This window comes from Macrosteles quadrilineatus, unplaced genomic scaffold (assembly GCF_028750875.1).
Source record: "Macrosteles quadrilineatus isolate MER2022 unplaced genomic scaffold, UCM_ALF_1.0 Scaffold_4__1_contigs__length_99947679, whole genome shotgun sequence".
Classification (NCBI taxonomy): Eukaryota; Metazoa; Arthropoda; class Insecta; order Hemiptera; family Cicadellidae; genus Macrosteles; species Macrosteles quadrilineatus.
In genome coordinates, this window is record NW_026542597.1 from 31,269,147 (window position 1) to 31,293,837 (window position 24,691).

The 24,691-nt window shown below is 36.5% G+C and overlaps 1 protein-coding gene across 5 annotated transcripts in view; it reads right to left on the reverse strand.

Moving 5' to 3' along the window:
• LOC128991420 (SR-related and CTD-associated factor 4-like) overlaps positions 1-24,691 on the reverse strand; it is a 51,386-nt gene that overhangs the window by 18,254 nt on the left and 8,441 nt on the right. For 3 of the 5 annotated variants that reach the window (XM_054414280.1, XM_054414281.1, XM_054414278.1), the window contains exons 3-12: positions 14,918-15,079; positions 14,509-14,683; positions 14,307-14,392; positions 11,463-11,573; positions 10,049-10,200; positions 8,880-9,051; positions 6,098-6,294; positions 4,876-5,043; positions 695-816; positions 107-315 (exon numbers count right to left, since the gene is read on the reverse strand). In XM_054414280.1, coding sequence (XP_054270255.1) covers positions 107-315; positions 695-816; positions 4,876-5,043; positions 6,098-6,294; positions 8,880-9,051; positions 10,049-10,200; positions 11,463-11,573; positions 14,307-14,392; positions 14,509-14,683; positions 14,918-15,079 — 1,554 coding nt within the window. The remainder of the gene's footprint in view (positions 1-106; positions 316-694; positions 817-4,875; positions 5,044-6,097; positions 6,295-8,879; positions 9,052-10,048; positions 10,201-11,462; positions 11,574-14,306; positions 14,393-14,508; positions 14,684-14,917; positions 15,080-24,691) is intronic. The other 2 variants (XM_054414283.1, XM_054414279.1) reach the window with 2 other exon arrangements.

Sequence of the window (24,691 nt, forward strand, 5' to 3'; positions counted from 1 at the left end):
ATTGGCTTGTATATGCGGTGAGAAGTATTTTTGCCAAAATACACAATGCTTGTTACTTTTCGCTCACTAGATAATTTGCAAACACCCTAAGTATATTTTAACTCACCGTGATGGCCTTGCCTTGCAGCTTGTGATGCCGCAGATCCTGTAGTGCCCGGTGAGCGTCTTGGCGTCTGTTCATGCAGATAAACGCACAGCCGCGTGGTGGGATCAGGTCAATGCTCACAATGTCACCAAACTCTCCGAATGTGTCAGACAACTCTTCCTGCTGAACTAGTTTGGACAAGTGTCCGATCCACAGAGTTGTACTGCAAACTGGAAAATTACTTCTGGTCAGCTTACATGCGTGTGTTGAATTTTAAATAATGTCATAAGTATTTTAATGCATAAAACATTCTTCATTACAAAGGCAATGGTGAACAGATGCATGGTCGACCGATAAGTTGTAAAAACTAAATAAAAAGTTACAACAAAATAACAACAAGAATGGAAAGAAAAACAAAAAATAAAACAATTTCATATCCATTAAGTATATGGAAGAAAGTTTTTCAATTTTATCCATCCATTTTATGGCACTCTGAGGTAAAAAATTAGATTTCACTTAAGGAATAACTGTTTTCAGAAATGTACAAATTAATAAAAATTAAGTGAACAGTCAAACAGGTAAAATGTATGATTATTGTAATCAACAAACCTGCCAGATGATTTTTCTTGAGTGTAGGCAGTCCTTTCCTCTTCCTCTCCCTTTCCTTTTCTTTCTCTGCTTCCCTCATCTTTGATCTCTCCCAGTCTTTATCATCGAAAGAACTAGACCGCCTGCAAAAAAGATAGTTTAATGTCCTTATGAAACCAAGCTACTGTGAAATTGGCAATATACAATAATATGAATGAGAAAATTATCAATTTGGAAAAGTTATAGGCCTACTTCAAAAAAAGAGGCAGGTTCGTTCCATATACAACAGAGTAATTATGGATAGGACCAGATAACTCCTGATGGAGTAAATAACGCCAAGAGAAATGTAGGGTTCGACTGTGGTACAGGCACTCTTACTCAGCTTCAGTTACTAACCAAAGAGGTTCTCGAACTAAGAGAATATTAAATAACACAGAATGGAAGAATGGAAACAAAGTGTATACAGGGTGACCATTAAGTCTTAGGACGACTTTATAACTTTAAAACGACAAACAATATCACAACCACATTTGGTATACCATTACTGGAAATTGTAAGCTACTTTTCTGTGTACATAGTGGTCGGATATCACCTTTGGGGGACGGCCCGTCGGGGGTCAGAAGAAAATCTTTAATGACAGCCTATGTTGAGTTGTACATCATTTTAAAGGTCTACTTCAACTGAAAACAATGCCGCAAACCGGACTTCAAAAGGTTGATCGCAGGTTGATCAGTCGGAAGAAATCGCGTTTCAAAGTTTAAAAATGAAAAATACCATTATTACGTAAGAAATAATCTTACTCTTTCCTTTCGGCCGTCTGACAATGTGCTAAGTGTAATCAGGAAAACCTGCTGTATTAAGAAGTACAATGAAAAGTGAAAGTAGTGCCTCTAGGTCAGGGTTTCCCATCCACTGGACTTCCCCCTTAATGGCTTTTATCTGTCTAACAGTTCATTTATCATTACCACTCAAGCTACAGTAGTTTTTGCAGCCATATCCTGTTACTATAAGATTATAAGTTTTAAAAGATGCCGCTTAGTGAGCGTGAAAGAATTACACTCTTAATGATGCGCGGCTGGGGTGATAATGCAAGACCATTTGCAGAAGTCACATAATTATTCAATGCTACTTTTCCTGATAGAGCTCCTATTTCTAAATCCACAGCACAGTACACAGTTGCTCGCTTTGTAGACACTCGTACTGTTAAGGATCGTGTCAGATCTGGACGACCAAGTACTGTGACAGACGAAGACGGCTCATTAGACATTCTTCAGTCTTTCGTTGAAAATCCAAAACAATCAGATCAGCAGCACAATCTCATGGAATAGGTCGTGAATCAGTTCGCAACGTATTAAAGAAGTCTGGTTTCAAGGCATACCGGGTTACCCTGTTGCAGGAACTAACCAAAGATGATTTTGATCCCCGGATGGAATTCAGTGAAACTATGATGAATAGAATTGACCAAAGACAAATACTTTTGGACGATATTGTATTTTCAGATGAGTCGACTTTTATGTTGAATGGCCATGTTAACAGGCATAACTGCCGGTATTGGGATAATGTTAACCCACACTGGATGAGTGAGTGTCACACACAACACCCCCAAAAAGTAAACGTATGGGCAGGTATCGTACGTAATTCAATTATTGGACCATCGATGGAAATTTAAATGCCAACAAGTATCAGGATATGCTCTAAAATGAGATTGTTCCTGCTTTACAAGCTACTCTGGGCGCTGACTTCCAATCATGTTTTTTCCAACAAGACGGAGCACCGCCACACTATGGTGTTCAGGTAAGTCAATACTTATATGCAGTATTCCCACACCGGTGGATTGGAAGACGAGGTGCGATTGAGTGGCCGGCTCGTTCCCCTGACCTAACTCCGCTTGACTACTTCCTATGGGGCTATATCAAGGACAAAGTGTATCGAACTCAGCCTACAGATCTGAACGAACTGAGACATAGGATATCACATGAAGCTCAAGCTATTCCACGAGAATACATTACAAAATGCAGTAGCCGCCTTTTATAACCGGTTAGCATATTGCCAGACGACCGATGGTGGACATTTTGAACACCTACTTTAAAAGACTTTCTGTAAGTATTACCCTTAACTTCTATTAGCTACAGTAATAATGGTATTAAACATTTTTTAAACTTTGAAACGTGATTTCTTCCGAATGGATCAACCTTTTGAAGTCCGGTTTGCGGCATTGTTTTCAGTTGAAGTAGACCTTTAAAATGATGTACAACTCAACATAGGCTGTCATTAAAGATTTTTTTCTGACCCCCGACGGGCCATCCCCCAAAGGTGATATCAGACCACCATGTACACAGAAAAGTAGCTTACAATTTCCAGTAACGGTATACCAAATGTGGTTGTGATATCGTTTGTCATTTAAAAGTTATAACGTCGTCCTAAGACTTAATGGTTACCCTGTATATATGAGCTAATATTAGGAATGTGTCAATTCACGATACCACGTTACTTGGCAGTTGGTATTGGTATGGAAAACTGATTGTCAAAAGTTGATACCGATACCTGTCAAGCCCGTGCGATCGGAAAATTACCGGTACTGCAAGGAGCGTGCAAGAAAACGTTTCCGTGTGCGCCGGAGACGATGATAATGTCTACTTGGCCGCGGAAGATAATCATGATTTTGCTGTTAACACTGATGACAACGATGACGTTTCCGTGATCGCGAGGGACGACAATGACGTCTACACGGCCAAGGGAAATGTTTAGAATTTTTTTGCCATTGTGGATGATGGCCGCAAAAGACGATGATGATGATGTCTATACGGCCGCGGGAATTGTTCATGATTATGCCGCAATCGAGGGTGACTATGATAACGTGACCGCAGGAGTCAATGATGTCTACACGGCTATGTGTGATGTTAAATGATTTAGCCGCGAACGCAAGACGACGATGACGTTTCCGTGACTGGGGGAGTTAATGATGATATCTTCACGGCCGGGGGAGATGTTCATTATTTTCTGCGACCGCGAAAGTCAGTGATGATGTTTCCCTAATTGAGAAAGATATTTTGGATTTTGCAGTGATCCCAGAAGACGAGGATGATATCTCCATGATAATCACAATATTACCTCGAATTTGGCTTGACTGCAAATGTCAGGCTAGCACACCTGACATACTAGCACAAATCTCAGGTGAGGCTAGCACAAATCATTTTTTTTAGCGAATTTCCCTATAGGGAAGTATTTTAGCGAATTTCCCTATAGGGAAGTAGCTATTACCGTAGGTGGCACGGTAAGACCTAGACCCGGGACCGATTTACTTTTTCATTTTGATGTCCCCAGAGGCCAAAAACACCATTCGTTCAAATTTTTATATATGTATATATATATAGACTTATATATATATATATATACGTCCGTGAACGCGATAACTTGAGTAATTTTTGTCCGATTTTGATGAAATTTGGTTTAAAGGTGTAAAGCGGGATAAACTTGAATGAGTTCGCGAACCAGCATGATCGGACCATGGGAACGGGGCTTTACGGGGGGTTTTATGGGGTAAAAATTGGTTTTTCTCACTTTTGACCCTCAAAACACAAAATTTCCCGATTTCTCTTTAGACCTTTTTAAAGAGCTTAAAAAAACAAATAATTTAGTATATAAAAGTATTTTTGTTCGATTATTAGTAACGGAGAAAATTAAAAAAATTGTAAATTTAAAATTCCCTTGTTATTCTTATGGAGAATATTGTCAAATGTTGTGGTTTGCTTGTTTATGGATATACTTTGAAAAATTTATTTATTTTGTACTAAGCTATCAATATTTTACTCAAAAACACACTTTATTAGTTTCATGTAGCAGCAAACCTAGGTACTTGTTAAACCTAATGTTATTAAAATATATTTAACTGAAAGTCAATTCAGACAAATGGAAATTCGCTTAGTCGGCAGGTTTGCTGCGGCGGGGGTATTTTGTAGTTAGATCTTCATTTATCTTTAAAATGGTAGTTATGTGGATATAAATATAGACTCTAGAGAAAGTTGATGCTTTGAGGTTTCTCAGTTGGACCATTTCTTGTAAAGGATTTTTCTCCCAACCTTCCCTCTAACACATCCAAAAAATGAGGAGGAAGGTTTCTATTAGTAAAAAATGTCTTCCAATGATTCTTGGTTGACATAAAATACTTTGAATTCTAGGCGATGAATGAGGTTAGTAGTTACCGTTTGCGTTTGCTACGAGATCTGGAGCGAGAGTCAGAGCGAGACCTGCGATGATGAGATCTGGAGCGAGAGCGAGATCTTCGTCTTCTCCTGCGACTGTGAGCAGGTGAGTCACTGGGAGAGTCACTGTCCAACACTACCACTGACGGACCTCCTTCATCTCTCCTGCTGTACATCAACAATAGATACAACAATCCAACTACAACTTGACTGTCACAACATAAGCTACAAATGGTCACAACTAAAATAAAAGATCAATGCTAATGTTAATTGTTTGAAAGCGGTTAAACACAATATGTATCTGGCTCATCAATCGTGTATTTTGACAGATTTGTTGAGTTGGGTAAACATACCCATAATATAGTAGATTTCTCCATCATAGTGGTAGATGGATATGCAATTAAGTCGCACAAAAGTGACTCTCAATAACCCGGCAGTTCGCATAACTTGGGCACATATGACAGAGAAGAAAAATAAATATTCTAGCTTCCACACTTCTGGATATTTCTTTGCTATACTTTGTCAATGCCCCTCGCAATTTAGCCAAATTTTAAATACAAACATTGACATTTGATTTTTTCAAAAGAAAAGTATAAGTTTTTTGCTTATTTTATACATTTTTTGCATTTCTTTTACCCGATTCATATTATTTTTGTTTGTTTTATTCATATTGAATGAAGGGATGTTATATTTTTGTGATTTTATTTCGATTTACTTGAATTATCCTCTGTGGATGTATTTAGTTCAAAAACAAAAACTGTATGTGATATGTACTAAACTGTGTATCTGTGGTACTATACTGAGCGTTTGCTTTTTTGAAATCTATTATTCTCAATAACTTGGCATTTTCACTTTTGGCTGTCTGTGAGTCCACAATAAGTCACGTCCCTCCTAAAATTAGGGGTATTTACACAAGACAGAGCCCAACCAACAATTACTTTCCCCCCCTTTACATAGTATATGGATAAGGTATTTTTTTGTCTAAATTTGTTAGTTTGTGTTTTAGGAGGAAATAATTGTTTTTGACCCCCTTTAATTTTGGTGAAATTTGGTAAGTGGGTACCAACTGGTATCCCCAGGGATTTGACTTATTCATTGTCCAGCAAATGGGAAAAGTATGCATCCGTTTGCCGACACCATGTACTTTGATGACACTATAAAAGATTCAGAGTACTGAAGGCTAAAAGTATCTAAAGCTCTTTCACACACTCATAACACTCACCCGATCCTGTCGTCAGCGTCGGAGCTAGCATGCTCCCCGTCCTCCAGTGGACTAGGCGGGGGTTTGAGCATCATGCCCGGGGGCATCACCATTTTCTGTTGGGGGGGATAGCCAGGCGGGGGCTGGGTCAGGTCCATCCCGGCGAACCCACTCAGCTCTCCAGGCTTTAACTCACATTGATCAGCAAAGGGAAGGTTCTAATGCCAACAACCAAGCAACCACTTACAATACTGACACTACAATAACACTACAAACACAAAACAAAATCACTACACCAACTGAAACAACTACAATACTATAAGGTTGGGGCTCATTCATAGTGGCTTATATACCTGTCAATAATTGTTGAGATGCAACTGAGCGAATTTTTATATAAATATGAGTGTAGAATGGAGTAGGAAGCATTGTGTAGATTTGTTACTTAGATTAGTTGTCCTTTAGCCCAGGACCTTTGATTAAAAGCCCAATGACCAAGGACAGCAGGGTCTAGTATTATGGTGTTGTGGTCTTCAATAATTACAACTGTTTCTTGAAATGCAGCATTCCTAAAGATTTTAATTATCTAACATTACTCATTAATGAATGTAGGGCATTATGATATGGGCCTATAATTTGAGACCAGATGATGACAAAAATATGTTAAAAAAATGTTCAATTGACACATAAAGGTATTTAAATACCCCCGCCGCAGCAAACCTGCAGACTAAGCGAATTTCCATTTGCCTGATTTGATTTTCAATTAAATCTATTCAAATAACATTAGGTTTAACGAGTACGTAGGTTTGCTGCCTACAGGGTAATAAAGTGTGTTTTTCAGTAAAATATTAACAGCTTAGTATAAAATAAATCGATTGGCCAAGTTTGATCCAAATATATGCATAAACAAGCAAACTACAAAAGTTTACTTATTCTCCATAAGAATAACATGGGAATTTTAATTTATAATTTTCTCTGTAACCAATAACCATACAAAAACACTTCAATATACTGAATTATTTGTTTTTTTAAGCTCTTCAAAATGGTCTAGAAGAAATTTGGGAAATTTTATGTTTTGAGGGTCAAAAATGAGAAAAACCAATTTTTACCCCATAAATCCCCCCATAAAACCCCGTTCCCATGGTCCGATCATGCTGGCTCGCGAACTCGTTCGAATAAACGTAGGTTTACACGTTTGTACCAAATTTCATCGAAATCGGATCATTTTTGCTCGAGTTATCGTGCTGACGGACACATATATATATATATATATATATATATAAATATATAAATATACTAGCTGACCCGGCGAACTTCGTATCGCCTAAGTTATAGGTTTCCCCTAAGACAGACCGATGGAAAGAAAGTACCGTTACGTTTAATTTTCAAGATGATCTCGTTCGCATCGCTCAATCACGTCCTGGTTGAAGTTCGTTCGCTACGCTCACTCACCTTTGGTTTGGAGCTCGTTCGCTACGCTCACTCACCTTTAGGTTGGAGCTCGTTCGCTGCGCTCACTTGCCTTCAGGTTAGCTCGTTCGCTACGCTCACTCGCAACCAGGTTGAAGTTCGTTCGCTACGCTCACTCACCTTTTGGTTGCAAATTAGCTGTTGTCATAAATGTAAAAGAAATAATAGTGCTGCACCCTGTTGGTAATCCTTGTAACTTTAATGCTATTGAACATCATAGAACAGAACCAACTTGTTTAATTGAAACAGCTGTTAAGATTCATTAATTCCATTTCTCATAAGGTTAACATGGGAAACTCCAGAGCCACTGGGGCGGAGCCCTTTTAAGAATTTCGAAACGGGAAATAGTTTACGTCCGATTCGCATACCTACAGAATTTACACACCAAATTTCATTACGATCGGTGAAGTCGTTCCGGAGGAGTTTGCAGACAAACACTGTGACACGAGAATTTTATATATTAGATAAATATATATATATATATGAATTTGAATGGATGGTGTTTTTGGCTTCTAGGAACATCAAAATGAAAAAGTAAATCGGTCCCGGGACTAAGTCTTACCATGAGACCTACGGTAATAGCTTATTCCCTATAGGGAAATTCGCTAAAAAGGTATACCTCAAATGATACCTTATTATTAAAAACAAAAGGTGTAAAATTAACTACATTTAAGTTGGGACCAAGACGTATCAATGGTGGTCAATAGAAGATGTTTTCTCAATCCAGAAAGATGCAATTACATTGGTCCATGTAAAACTACTTAAACTAAATGTTGGGAGTTTTGTTTTTCCTCTGATATATTTTAACTAACAACATGCTCAACTAGTAATGGCCATATTTTAACAGCTATTTAGAAACTTGCAATTTTTATACTATTTCCATAAGTAATCCCTTGAGAAGTGCACAAACGTAAGATTTCTAAATTCAAAAAATCTACCACATAATTTTAAATACAACCTAACAGTTTTTACTACAAAAAATTGCAAAAATATTAGGAAGAAATATTTAATGGACTTTTGATCATATGGTTAGCCCACTACCCAGTTGCAGGTAAATATCAACCCCTTTCAAAGTGATTTAAAACCCAAGTTAAAACCATTGCACCAATGACAAATATTAAAAAAAATTCATTTAATTTTCTTACATAAATTGTATTATTTTAAAAGAAACGTGCAGGGATGAATAGCATAAATTTAAATCAAGTCCACAAAAAGGATGACGTTTAGATGGTGATCAAAATATACTCCATTCCCAATTCAGAAGGATGCAACTACCATGTTTGTGTACAACTTTAGCTAAATGCTACAATTTTGTTTTCTCTCTGGCCTAGCTCACCGGCACAGTCTGCGCAAGATGTTTGTCAAACTCCTCTTCCTGTTGTCTCATCTCCTGCATCTTCCTCATCTTCTCCTCCATCTCCTGTTGTTGCTGCCGCAGACTCTGCGGGTTACTCAATGTCTGCTGCAGAGTCTGAAGTTGTCTAAGCACTTCCGGATTGGCCAGGATGCTATGACAAATACAAAATTCCAGTTGAAGATTACAGTACTAATTCTCTTTACAAATAGGCTTCCACAGCGGCAGATTCGTAGTCCTTGGGCAATGGCCGTGCAGACTTTAGGTTGAATGTACTTCCACACAGTAATCTAATGATAATACATGTGCACTAATATCGTTCAGACATCAAAAGGGTTTTACTGTGCAATTCAAATCAGATTTTCTTTATTCATAAGGTACGGTTTGGTACACTGGATGGCATTAGATGATATAACAAGTCTATTGTAAATAATATTTACAAAAATCTTTGATCACTAAAACATTAATAACCCAAGAACTAATGAATGAAAATTTTACAACGTTTGATTATTTCCAACTTAAGCCAAGAAAGGTGGAAAAGTACTCTTCCAGGGAATATAGCTAGCTACTTACCACTAAGTAGGCTAACCCATTAATTTTTTAACAAGTTTATTTTTTATATTTTAACTCTTTTCTTCATATCTAATATCACTGGGGAATTTCTTGAAAACATTAAGCCTATGTAAGGTGTCTTTTTTCATAGTGTTTCAATTTGTGTTTGGTTGAAGGATTTTTTAAATGCCAAGTATGTGTGGTAGTTTGTTTCAGAGGTATTTCAATTAATTTAATTGTGGCAGAAATGATTGCCAACAACAATGTCAGATGGACATTGTTAACATTTCCAATTCTTTGAATGTTATACTGTTTTATTATATTCTAATAAAAAAATTATTCTGAAGGCTGTTTTCTTAAGTTTTAGTATCTTATCCCAATTTGTGATTGAAGTTGAAGTGTGACTGGATGTTAGCCAAATATATGTTTTTTTTTTTAATAAGATATTCTAGACAGTGAGTATAGGCCTCAACTTTTTTCAAATAATTTGGAGTTTTATAATCAGAAGATGAGCAAAATCATAAAAAAAATAATATTAAGTCACTAAATAACCCGTATAGCTCATAGAGTTATAAGCTACTGAGCTGGTTTATAAGTACCTGCCAAGGGAGTCCAGGCCAGCCACGACTTGTTGTTGTTGATGATGCTGCTGGTGTTGGTGTTGGTGCTGATGTTGATGATGTTGTGGCGGTCCGTCCTCATCTTCCTCCTCTCCATAGTCAAAGTCCAGCAACTTCTTGTCAAATTTTATCTAGCACATTACACAAACTTGTCAGAGAGATTTACAAAGGTATTACATCTCACTTAAGTGCATTCAAGGATAGACGGAAGATTTAAATATAGACCAACAGCAATGCTGATATACTGGCGTCCATCGCTAGGAGTGCTGTGTAGTTTCGGCGCACACCACTGCAGCATCAAGGGCTTGCGAGCGTTGCCATGACAAGTTGGTAGTTGGAGCCAGGGTTGCCAACTTTTGAAGAATTCCCCAGAATCTGGAGGGTAGGAGTTAGTTCCGTTATTTTCCGTGTTTTAAAAATTTCCGGGGATTTAAGAAAAATTGGCTTTGCCATTAAAATTACGGGAGTTTAGATATTTGTACCCATATTGAAAAGTGGATCTGATATGTTGGTAGCATTTCGTTTGCAAGGGTGGTAGCTCAGGTAGCAGACGGTGAATCAACAAACACTGAGCACGCTCTGGAAGTACATTGTGGAACCTTCCTTTGTCAGTCTATATTTAATTCTTTTATCTATAATTTAAGATTTTACTGATATATTAAAGGGGAAAAAAGAGTAAAAATGGAGATAATAAACTGCTAAAAACAATATAAATACTAATAATTTAGGTGTCTGTCTTCCATGACACAAAAAAATCACCGAACTATTAGTTTTGCTTGAGATAATACTGTCTATTACATTTCTCTTGATAAAATTACAGAACTTTGATCTTAAAGTTAGTGATATTTGATCATTTAATCTTTTTTTATGAACACTATAGAGGCATTTTACTTCCACGTTTGTCTTAAAATACTCTATTTCTTAAAATGACATTTACCACATTTTTCTATAACTTTCATTGTAAGACAAAATACTCAATTCATTCACCATAAAGGTTATAGTTGTCGTGTCTTCAGCTCAGAGTGTGCTTTTGATGGTTCTAAACCTGGCCCAGCTATTCTTGATTGGGCTGGATTTAAAATAAATGGCCTTGGCTCAAGAAACATATGGTCTTAGTCGGGAACAAAAATTACAAAAAAATCTCACTTAGTCTCAACTACCGTGCACAATTGCCCGCTTTGTTATTATTTGTCACGTGTCTCAATGTCTTCTTAGCCCAACGACTTCGGAATGAAGGATAAAATGACATTTGTGTCTTTATGTAAATCAAAACTGGTAGCCTCTTCACATTCACTTGGCAGATGAGGTCATTAAACCGGTTAATATTTTATCAGTGATTCGGAGGCTGATCATTAACCTAAATGAAGTTTAAAAGATCGACCGAGTGTTTTACCTGATCGGACTCTGCAGATTTAGTCTTGTTGTCAGCCTGTTGGTCCAGCAACATTGTCTGCAACTGTTGCAGTTGTTGTATCAGGTTGACGTCCAGCGCCTGTCCCGGGGTCTGCAACATATACAGTACGTGTTACTACAACTACAGAACAGTTGTACAGTTGCTCTTGATAATCAAATTTCAACTCATAGGAAAGGTTGAATAGTAAATAAATCCAAAAGTCCCCTTAACCCAAGAAAAGTCTACTTACTTCCCTATGTAATAATCATTAAGATAAGGACTGCGGAATAGGACTGGTCACTGAAACTTTAAAAGGTCGCTAAACATCTATTTTATCTCAAAACTATTCATAGGTGCCCTGTTTGTATGCAACTACAACAGTTTTGTTAAAACATATTGTTGGTATACGAGTTTTTTAATAAACTAGGTGAAAACCCGTCAAAATCGACGGTTACTTTCAAGGCTTACGTTAATTCATCTAATTGCGATAAATTGGGTGAAATATACATATTTTGAGCATTTAGCATTGTTTAAAGAGTAATGAGTGTAAAAACAATAATGATATTAATTGCGTTTAGGTTGCCAAATTTGGTTGATGAAATATTTCCTATAGTGAACGTCATCGGAGTTATTATTAGTATGTTATATGGTATCTCTTCCTTTGGAAGAACCTTTAAATAGTATTAAAATCGTATTGGTGGATCTTTTGTAGTTAAACACTTCCGTGATTTCATCAGTCTAATATGATTTTATTTGAAAAGAAAACCTGTTTGTTGGGAAGACATATTCTAACTTCAAAGGGAGGTATATCCGTTACAGTGTAAGTTTAATTTTTCCTTCGTCACATCGCGTCAGTTCATATCGTACTTCTTTGCCAGTGAATGAACCCTCTAGCATAGTTTTGAGAAATTGATTGTGGGGTTACTGTTAAAGCTCGAATTCCTTGACATGGGGGATGTCAGTTAGATGTCTCAGCCTTATCGATAACATAAAGTTGTCAATATAATCTCTCTACGGAATGTTACGTGTAGTGGAATATTTGAAGTGAAGTTGACTTTTATTCTTGAGCTGTTAGGGGCCTCCTAGTTCATATGGTCTTGGCGGCTTCATTGGCAACAAATAATTCAAATGACATAGCAATGGGACATTTCCAAAAAGCAAAAATACTGTAAATTGGCTGTAACGTATATATTGACGGTTACATATTGTTAATCAACGTATCTTATAAAGGATTATGTGATCTAATTTAAAAGCAATATGACCTTTCTGTCATGACAGTAGCTGCTTAAATAGTATTTTCTCTTTGTACCATATTTTACAGCCAAAATGTTGTGTTATTTTCAATAATGTTACCAACCCAGTGCGCAAAAGTCCGTAATATAGGCAGGTGCAAATAATTTTTCAAGGTGGGTACCATTTTAGGCAAGGTTTCTATGTTTGGATTTTATTAGACACGATAAGAGCAGATATTTCTACATAAATATTTGATAAGTGTAGAATAATATGATAAAATCTAAGCAAAAATGGTGAAAAAGGCAGACACCGACCCGTACAATGGATATAAGATATAGTTCAATAAGAAATAATTTAAGAGTTGCTGTGATAAAAGTATTTTCCACCGATTTCATAATGGAATGTTATATTGCAAAACATGACATGATAAAGAAGAAAATCAATTTTAAAATCAGTAAATAACATTGCAAATACTTCTTTTGGACAATTCAATAACTCCCAATAAACTTGTGTTGTTTAAAATACAATCTAAAAATTAACAGCTGTTTCATTAAAAAAGTACTATCCACATGGCCAAAATGTAAACAAATCTGTGGAGGGATCTTTAAAGGCTTCTGGGGCAGAGCCCTAAGGGATTTTGCTTAGTTATTCTTTTGATAACTCATCTACAGACCAAGACCTTTCTTTGGACACCTCTACCAAGTTTCTACGCCCAGCCGTTCTCTCAAATTAGTGGGGACAAAGTTTCCAGTTAAATATTTAGATTTCCCCATGTTAATCTTATGGGAGAAACTCCAACTTTGATGACCTGTGGGGCAAAGCCCGAGGATTTTTATTACAGGAATTGGTGAAAGGGGGCGTCTACACAAAAAATACTTTATTTTGACACGTCGTTTGTAAAAATCCGTCCATTATTAACGGAGGAGTAGTGTTTTGTAGAAATCGCCTTCACGTATTATATATAAGGATAAGTGGCAAACTAGGCATAATACAGAATCCAATATATTATAATGATTTGAATGTCAGACTTCATTAGCTATTAATTTATTCAAATTCACCAGCTCAAATTGGCAAACAAATGTTAACAGTCCAGCTTTTGATGATCAAAAATGTATGCAATATTTTGTAAAAGGCAGGCCTGCTACAAAATGGTTTTGACACAAAAGGAATTCACATTTACAGGGACCAGCAAGCCATTAAAATTAAATTTAAAACTCAATACCAAATTCAAAATTTCTAGGTTATCCCTAATCCTTTTTAACCATAGCAGTTTGAAAAATAAAATAAAACCATACTTTATACCTTATTCATGAATATACTTTTAAATAACAATGAATTGTGTAAATTTATACTTAAACTACAAACAAATAAGTAACTGTTCTAAAATAAAAATAATAACACGTACCGGTAATAAAATAAGTTTAAATTGTTTTCTTGAGTTGTAAGTGTGGTTTATATCTCAAACCCAGTTTCCCAGTCGGCTGAAAAAACTGAATTAGTTACATCATTCTTTTCTCTTCTTCCACCAAATATTTTTTGTCTTTTTAAATTCAATTTACACATTACTCATAATCTACTGAAACAGTGAGTGGCATTGCAGAAGTAACTTACAGGAGCTTTCTGTTGGACAGTTGAGTGTGAGTCTGAGTTAAGTTGGTTGACCCATCCAGCAGTCCCGGACTCCTTCTTGACTGAAACTAAAAACATTCCAAAATACAATCCTTTAAACTTGAAGGTTAGTTTTGTAGATTTTTATATGCCTTACCAAAGCAGCTTTATAATCAATGTGAATCTAACAAGTTTAGAGTATTACCATTCTTTGGTGTAGTATTGGCGTTGGCGGGGGCAATTCCGTTGCTGGGAGCCTGGGCCTGCTGTTCCTTGTGTATCGGATGGTTAGGATCCGCCAAATCAAACAATGGCTGAATCTGTTCCGAATCAAAAACGTTGTTCTTCTGCCACAAGTTTAGCACTCGAATCACCTTGCTCTGTAAAATTGATCAATATAAAGATTTAAAACTATCCCTTAATTTTTTTTTTACAGCCAATGAGTGCCAGTTATTATAATAACTTTAGAGCAAAATAGTTTTTTTTATTGTGTCAACATTTTTTTTTAAATCGTTATCTACTCTATCTGACCTCTTTGCTTGGATTAAAACCTAAACTGAGTTTAGGTTGGGTAGTTAAGCCTTAAATGTTAAGCAAATGTATTTAAAACTGACCTTGTCTTCTGGAGGACAGTTAAAGAGATGGACGAAAGTTTGCTGTAAATTTCTGGCAAACCTCGGCGCAAACACATCTTTCTCGGTGCCAAACTGATGACGGGATTGGCGCACTATTGAATCAATCACATACAGCCCTGGTACTTTGTACTCGGGCTTGCACTGAAACATGAAATACAAATCAGTGTAAAAACTTCAAACCAAACTATTTAGCTTGATCCGCCAATCAGAATTTAGCCGTCACCGTTGTTTGACGTGAGGCTACTGAGAAAACTCTAAAATGTAAAACATAGAAGATAGAATGTTGAATACATTTGCACAACGAGGCCAACCACTATTGTCAATTTGTCATACCATGGAAGCTCAAGAAACTTTGCTAGTGGATTAGTATGTTTAAGAACACCAAGGTTTGATGGGGAGTGTTGCACGACGTCCAAGTGCCACGACGTCCAATAATATTTTTCCAGTGCCACGACGTCCAAAACATAATTTTTGAGTTGTTGCACGACGTCCAAGTGCCACGACGTCCAAAAGTACAGTAACTGCCAAAAATATAGTCTTTCTATAAGCTTTGGACGTCGTGGCACTTGGACGTCGTGAAACAGCGCACTATATAATTGTAAAGACGTATCATTTGCACCACGTCCAAAGCCTCTGCCAGTTGCACGACGTCCAAGTGCCACGACGTCCAATCAATATTTGACTGTTGCACGACGTCCAAGTGCCACGACGTCCAAAGTGCCTGCACACTGTGAACACTGTTTGCCGACCTCAGTGCATACAGTTCGCATTGCAATTATTGAAGGCAACTAGTCCTAGTCAACTGTTTGAAAGTTGTCAACCGCTTCGTCTTCGATTAATGTTTAAATTATTCAATATTCAATGGTTCTAATTGAACTAGTTATTGCATTAGCTTAAATTTTGTATATGTAAAATAAATACTATGTCACCGTAAAATGTAATGATGCAGTATTTCTGTTGTTATGATTGCATAATTGATTTCTACAAAATAGAGCTATGTCATAGAAACGAAATAAATAAATGACTACCTACACTATTCACTAGATTGTATGATTAATACAATAAATTAATCACTAGCCCAAAAGTAAATATGGTTGGTTTAATGTGAGTAGTGGTAGAATTCTAAGTACTGCAGTAGAATAGAATTGTCATACTATATCAATTGGTAGCAAATTTACTCGTAAGATAAAATGTATGCACATTTTATAACAGCTGTAAGACTTCCCATTTAAGTACCGGTATCATTGAAATTGTATAACTTCCATTGAACAGAAATGAGATAAGTAGATATTGATACACAGATATATGAATTTTCATACACATATAATATGACGAATTCAAAAAAGTTTTATCCGTCAAATGTGCTAAATATTATGTAAACTATCAACTTTTTAAGCTATAATGATGTTACTACAATGGTTAAAAATGTTTCCTGTGAAACAGTGGGAATAATTCGTTTTAAAAGAAATCATTCATAATGGATATAGGAAATAATTAAGATTCTATAATCATTGCCCTATCAACCTAGGCCCTTTTCCTGAGTGTTATGAGGTTTATGTTTTGATTTATTTTTGTGTAAACCGTAATATAATCCCCCTGCCACAGCAAATCTGTAGACTGAATTTCCATTTGCCTGATTATACAGGGTGAGTTTTAAATGAGTTCCCCCCCTACTTTTTTCTACATTTCTTAAGATATCAACTTCGGACCACGTCAGATCATTGAAGTGTAGTAAGTACTTCGTTTTGACTGGGTATACATTTTTGGCCGCCATCTTGGATCCGCCATATTGGATACAAATATTTTTTTTTTAAATCTAAAGGTAGGGTTGTGACCCATTGTTTCAAACTAGAATTTTACGCTGATTACAATGCCGCAATTAGTTTTTAAAAATCTTGATCCGTTCTAAAGTTATGAGGACTTTTTATAACTTTATTTTTAGCCAATTTTAACATTGTGCATTTACAAACTAAGACCATAATCTCAAAATAGTGCTAGATAAAGATAAGTATACACCACCATTCATTGTCGACCTATTATCACTTGGTTATGACGGATTTATTTTTTTCAGCCGCCATCTTGGATCTGCCATTTTGAAATGTGATAAATTAATTTAAATATGAAGGTGGTATTGTGACCAATCATTTTGAACTACTTTTTTATGCTGAACTCAATACCGCAATCCGTTTTTGTTGCTCAGGCTTTCTTGATGAGATATTAAAATTATCTTACTTGAATTTCCAATATTTAAAAAAAAAAAATATGAAAATGCAAAACGGATTGCGGCATTAAATTCAGAATAAAAAAGTAGTCTGAAATGATGGGTCACAACACCACCTTCATATTTAAATTAATTTATCACATTTCAAAATGGCAGATCCAAGATGGCGGCCGAAAAAAATAAATCCGTCATAACCAAGTGATAATAGGTCGACAATGAATGGTGGTGTATACTTATCTTTATCTAGCACTATTTTGGGATTAGGGTCTTAATTTGTAAATGCACAATGTTAAAATGAGCTAAAAATAAAGTTATAAAAAGTCCTCATAACTTTAGAACGGATCAAGATTTTTTAAAACTAATTACGGCACTGTAATCAGCGTAAAATTCTAGCTTGAAACAATGGGTCACAACCCTACCTTTACATTTGAAAAAAAGTTTTCTATCCAATATGGCGGATCCAAGATGGCGGCCAAAAATGTTTACCCAGTCAAAATGAAGTACTTACTACACTACAATGATCTGACGTGGTCCGAAGTTGATATCTTAAGAAATGTAGAAAAAAGTAGGGGGGGGGGAACTCATTTAAAATTCACCCTGTATAATTTCACTAAAATATGTTAGAAAATTACCCTTTTCCATATTTATTTATATTTTCCTATTTGTCGGTATGGAACTATTGTGATAGCTTTTTGTTTACAGTGCAAACCATGGATGTATGGATGGATGGATGGATGTTTGTGACAAGCAAACGCGAAAAATACTAAACCGACAAGGTTGAAATTTGGTATGATGATAGATGACATCCCCGATTAACATATTTTTACCTCAAAAATTCTTTCAGTCTCCTCCCCGGTGGCTCTGGCTCTGGACTTTCTCTAGTTAACCTTATGAGAATTCATATTTAAAAAAATTAAAGAATTTTGTCAGCCGTTTCAACTGTACAAGTTGGTTCTATGATATTAAACAGCATTAAAAAGTTATAAGGCTTGCCAAACAGGGTGCAGCACTATTATGTTGTTTGTTTGCATTAATGACCACAGCTAATTTGAACCAACTAGCAAAAAAAAGTTGTGGTACACAATGAGAACTTTACTTTTTCCATGGTCTAGGTGCAAGAACATCAGGACTATGGTAGATGTGTGCTACACAATAGGATACCGTATAAATTAAGAGACCAGTTTTTTTTTTTTTAATCGTGTCCTCTTCCATAACTGCAATAAGCATTTATACTTATATGTCAACCCCGTACGAAGGACTGGTACTCTGCTAGTAACTGGTAACACAATAATACAAATACAGTATACTAATACAATAATACTGTAGGTTTCCGTAGTCTGTGGCCATAGGTTCATCTGAACTGTCAATCAATTCTGAGAAATTCACAGTTGTAAATTCTTTCTAGTCTTTTTCTAAGTTCACGTCGCACTCGCAATTAGTTCGCATGTTTTATGTAGGAAAACAGGTATGCCCTAAGTCATAGCATTTGTAGGTTAAGTATAATAATAACAAACATGCGTATCGTAGGTTTGTAGGCATACTTGTTCAAGAATATGCCGTGGTAGGTTTTGTTTAAAAATTTTATGTTTTAATTCTTGTCTAATGACGATTTTGATTTGTATTAGTGGGAAAAGGTTAATTAATTTAATTTATTTGTCAAGGGCATGAGCGGCCCTCTAGTCTATGTATGTTACATGAAGCACAACATGAAAAAGAATAAATTAAAGGAAGGTAAAAAACGGATCAGTTGCTGAAGGTCTAAATCTCGGAAGGTCTAATCAGACCTTCGACACACATTTTGCAGTTTGTACTTGATGCTGAGGATCCCATGAATCCTGTACAAAATAAAAAAAATGTTTCATTCAAACTACAATTGTATTACTTTTCCGAGAACCAGCCTTTATTAGGACTTCCGCTCCCACGCTAGTTGGCAACGTCAACTGTGCTATATGAAAACAATAAATCTTGAGTAAATATACTGTAATGTTGAATTTTGAGGTTGTGGTGTTCCTTCGTAAACACATTCAATTATAATCTAGGAATATGTAAATTTATTGTTATACGTTAACTTTATTGATATTCGATTCGCTATTTTCAATTCATGTGCGTTGTATTTTAGAGTTGGGGAAACAAAAGAACCCTGTGTGCAACTTATTTATATGATACTAGCTGTGTGCCCGTTCTACGCACGGGGATCTTAAAGTAGTCAGTTGAAACCTTTTTATATTAAGAAACGCAGTTGGTTTGCATATTTTCAGATATGCTGGCAAAACTATTATATATAAACCTTCGCAAATACAGTATCTGACAGTTTCAAGCCAAAACAAATCTATGAGGCATAGCCCTAAGGCCTATAGTTGAAAGTTACTTCCCACAATGGTTAAAGGCATTTAAAGTACTACCTCAACCTTACCATTTAACACTTTATTCGGGTTGACATTTTCATTATCAAGGTGCTCTTGTCCTTTTCGTGACACTGAGAAATAAGGACATAAATGCGTTACCAACAGACATACACACAAAAATACAGAACTTAATTCGGGAATTTGCTACGTTTTAAGCATAACAAAGTACATATAAAATTAGAATTTGAAATCTTTGTCAATGTCATCAAATTTTATCATAACAATTTATATTTGCTTGGACCGAAGATGACCCAAAATGCTGTCGAAATGACGGCTTACTTTATAAAATGAAGTACTATAGACAATTTAGATTGGTAATGGTAATTTAATCTATAATAAAATTACAAAAATAGGCCACAAACTATTGATACATAAACAACGTAAATCGTAAACAATTCATGATGGTTTGCTAAACAAATGTTTTCAGTGCCGGATTTAGGGTACTTGCGGCCCTAGGCCAAATTACTTGAGCGGCCCTCCCCCTGTGGTGAAAATTCCTTGCAATCGCGGAAGTATAGTGACTATCTCCTATACATCAAGGGGACATCATCATCGACACCCGTGATCCTGGATGAAATCGTGGACATCTCTCCTAAACCAAGTCAAAGTCATCATAGTTATCCGGGACCGCAGTAAAATCGTGAACATCTCCCGCGAGCCGCAATCACGGGGACATCATAATTGAAACTTGCGATCGCGGCAAAGTCGTGTTAAAAAAAACCTCTCCCGTCGACTGCGATCATGACGACTTCATCATTGTCACCCGCGGCCGTGCCGAAATCTTAAACATCTCGCTCGGGAAGCCATCACGGGAACGTCCTCATTGACACCCCGAGCCGTGGCGAAATCGTTAACAACTCCCGTGAACCACGATCACAGGGACATCATCATCAACACTCACAGCCGCGGTGAAATCATGAACATCTGCCGCGGGCCGCAATCATGGGAACATCATCATCGACACTTGCGATCGCGGCAAAGTCGTGTTAAAAACATCTCCCGTGGACTGTGATCATGAGGACTTCATCATTCTCACCCACGGCCGTGCCGGTATTTTTTTGGGGAAAATTATGGGCTTCAATTTAATGTACCGGTAGCCTATACATAAAACATTACATTACAAAAAAATTTTCAAAAATTTTTGTGGGGTTAACATTTCTCAACAATTATAAAATCCATGGGGACATCCACATTGACACCCCCAGCCGCGGCGAAATCGTTAACATGGCGCCATTGTATTATTCTTAATGAAATTACAAAATAAAGAATGAAAAAAAACATCTCCCGTGGGCCGCAATCACGGGGATGCATCATCAACACTCACAGCCGCGGTGAAATCATGAACATCTGCCGCGGACCGCAATCACGCACGGGGACATTATCATCGACACTTGTGACCGCGGCGAAATCGTGAACATCTCCCGCACACGGGCCGCAATCACGGGGACATCATCATTGACAACTCGATACAGCATCTAATTCGTGAACGTCTCCCGCGGCCGCGGCTAAATCATGAACGTCTCCCGCGGGCCGCAATCACGGGACGTCATCACAGGCACCCGAGGCCGCGGCAAAATCGTGAACATCTCCCTCGGTCCGCGGAGACATCATTATGGTCAGCTGTGATCGCGGCAAACTGGTGGTTTAAAATAAATTATTTGTTATTAATTTTATCTAAAAAATGTTTTTCCCAATCCTCTGCGGCCCCCTTTTGCTTGCGGCCCTAGGCCGCGGCCTAATCGGCCTAGTGGTAAATCCGGCACTGAATGTTTTACTTAAATGAGTTATCATTTTCTTAGCATAAACTAACATTTTGGAATCCAAACAGAAAAAGCAAAACTTATACAGTTAAGACATCAATTAAATTGAATAAGGCTGTAATACCACTGTATAAATAAGGTGCAACACCAACGATAACTAATTTGTAAATTACAGTGATGTGTTGGTACGTAAAAATGATTCTTGCTGCTACCAACGGTTCTAAGAAAAAAACCAGTACCAAAAACCAACGTTTACAGTTAAGAATTACGTCCGACAAATTAAATGCGTTAATCAAGTCCCAAGGTTATTGATTTCTTGGTTTTGGATTTTCTCGTGAAAAGTTATCGGCAATCAAAATTATTTCCCATTAATTGCTTTATTCGTAAACAACTTTTAATGTAAACTTATTCAGTTTGAAAAAAAACAACCTTATAAAAACAACTGTTTGTTATTTAATAGATTACGCAGGCCTATTCTCTAAACAATGATTGGCATATCTTTTAAAATTAGAATGAAATGTGACAAAAATCACGCAATGCTGGGTTTTTGGACGTTTGTAATTTTATTTCTTAAGTAGGGAGGCCGTGTATTCTAGGGAAAAGTACCGGTAACAAGGATCGTCGTCGAAAAGGTTGTTATGAATAATTGGGTAGGCGTAAGTACCCTAGAGATGGGCTATGGGCCTATTGGCTGTATGGTCCAGCGATTGCATCATACGGTGAGTAGGAACAGAAAGTGACACATTGGAAAAGCGAGTTTAGCATCATCCATAAACCGTAAACCTCTGTTACAATCACCCACTGCAGTTGTGATTTTTTACTTTACACTTTACACTTTACACAACCACCATTGAAGCGCCGTCAATGAGTTAGTAAGGTATTGGCGACGATCATTAATAAATTCAAGTTTCCCAGACCTATACAACACTGATTCAAGGTTATCAAAACTCAAGAACAATTTGATACACAAAGAATCTCTGGTTCCTAACCTGGATGATGTTATTAAATTTCATTTACGGTTACACTATATTATTCCACTTGCGATTAATTAAATCCGTTATGTAAGACAACGATTTTAATCTCACTTGGATAAATGGGCTTTGCCTTCAAAACGTGATCGGAAATGGTTGTGGTATTTGTAAACATATCAGTGACAGCGAGAAAAAATAATCTTGATCCGAACAGCTGTTCGTTATTTCATAGATCATTATGTGATATAAATTGGACGAAAACTTGACAAAAATCGCACAAAACTGCATTTTTTAAAGTCCGTAATATTATTTACTAAGTAGTGAATATTTTTATGGCTAAAGACACTCTCGCCAATCCAGTGAATACATTAAAATGACTTGGATCTTGATAGGTACTCTCGTTTTCCTGGAGAAGATTGCGTAAAATGCCATCTTGAGTGTTACAGAAAGACAGAAAGACAGACAGACAGAAATTTAGATGAGACTTGTTTCGGCTCCTTAAAGGTCGATTCACACACATCAGTTACGGAGCGTCACAGTCCAGTCACTTCAGGCACGTCACAGTTAACAAAAATATTCTTTAATGGATTTTCTATAGCGTTATCTACACTCATCCGTTGCAGTTCCAACAGTCACTCTGCTGGCATCCGTCAGTCAATTTCAGATTTCTTTCCATCGATACTTTTTGATTGTTCGGACGCCTGACAGAACTGTTAGAGGTTAGAAAATAGTGTTATTGTTATTTAAATGGTTGTGTTTACATTTTGAATACTGTTTGTAACAATTAACAAGATGGACAATGATAATTTGATAGAATATAGGTTTATAACTTTAACATTTTCATTGTAAATTACTGTACATTTCAGAGACGGAAGACTGACTGAAACCAACAGACGGAAAATTGACTGAGAAATTTCGGATGCAACTGAGACTGGACTGTAACTGTACTGTAACGGAACTGTGACTGAACTGATATGTGTGAATCGACCTTTAATGTATAAAACGTAAAAGTAACCTAAAAATGAATGATCCTGAGCAATGTACAGACAAAACTCCAATTTTATTTATATAGATTCTCATTGGTTGCAATTTAATAAGTGGTGTAGCAAAACACAAACACAAAATTTATTGAAATGAAATTAAGTCAATGTTAAGTGAATACTATTAATAAACATATTTGCGACATAAAGACATTTAATTGAAGCCTAAAAAACAGTTCAAAAAAGGCATTCTATTCTTTATACTAGTAAAAATTAAAATGAGGGTATAAAAAATAGTTTTCAAAGATCATGTTGATCAATGTACATTCATCTAGTCTTGAAAAAATAAGTATTTAAAAGCTTACTCCAAACATAATGAAGTTGATCGGTTGTTAACAAAATGTCATCATTTTTCAAACCATGTAAACCTTATAGTTTTCCAACTGTTGCCTTGTTTATTTTTTCTTTTTATGTATTTTTTACTTTATGATGTTTCAATTAATGGTTCAAATATTCATAGTATATATATTTCTGAACAAGAACATATACCCATGTATATATAACTAATAAACGTTCCATAAGCATTTTACACGAGAGAACACTATTCGGCAAGTAGCCGGTCATCGTAACCGATCATCATGAAGGAGCTTGGACGTCGTGCAACAGCGCTGAGCTATATTGGACGTCGTGCAACAGTCAAATATTTATTGGACGTCGTGGCACTTGGACGTCGTGCAACTGGCAGCGACTTTGGACGTAGTGCAACACTCCCGCAAATGTAACTTTTTTACAATTCTATAGTGCGCTGTTTCACGACGTCCAAGTGTCACGACGTCCAAAGCTTGTAGAAAGACTATATTTTTGGCAGTTACTGTACTTTTGGACGTCGTGGCACTTGGACGTCGTGCAACAACTCAAAAATTATGTTTTGGACGTCGTGGCACTGAATAAATATTATTGGACGTCGTGGCACTTGGACGTCGTGCAATGCATCCGTTTGATGTTGCCGGAATTACCGGAATGAATTGTTCATTCTGGTTTCAGACAACCTGCCTGACGGACTGTAATTTTTGTTTACGTATTGATCGCTTAAGTGGTTTCCATTGTAAAATGCATAGTATTTATTTTTTAATTATAGCAGCATTGTACCATAAATTTATCTGCCGCTTTAGTTGAATGGAAAATTTTGGTCATATTGTCAAAAAAAAAGTCTAACTTACATAAATGTATTTATCTACCTCAAGGTTGGATGCTAACTCAAGGTTTTGTGATAACTTTCCCAGATTTTTGTGAGCTTGTGGTAGATTTTTAAGAGAATTAAATAAAAGGTGTACAAGCTCATCCTAAAGTATTAAAAAAAAAACCTGTTGTCGTCTACAAGAAGTTGCGGGAAAATATGTATACATCCCTCAAATA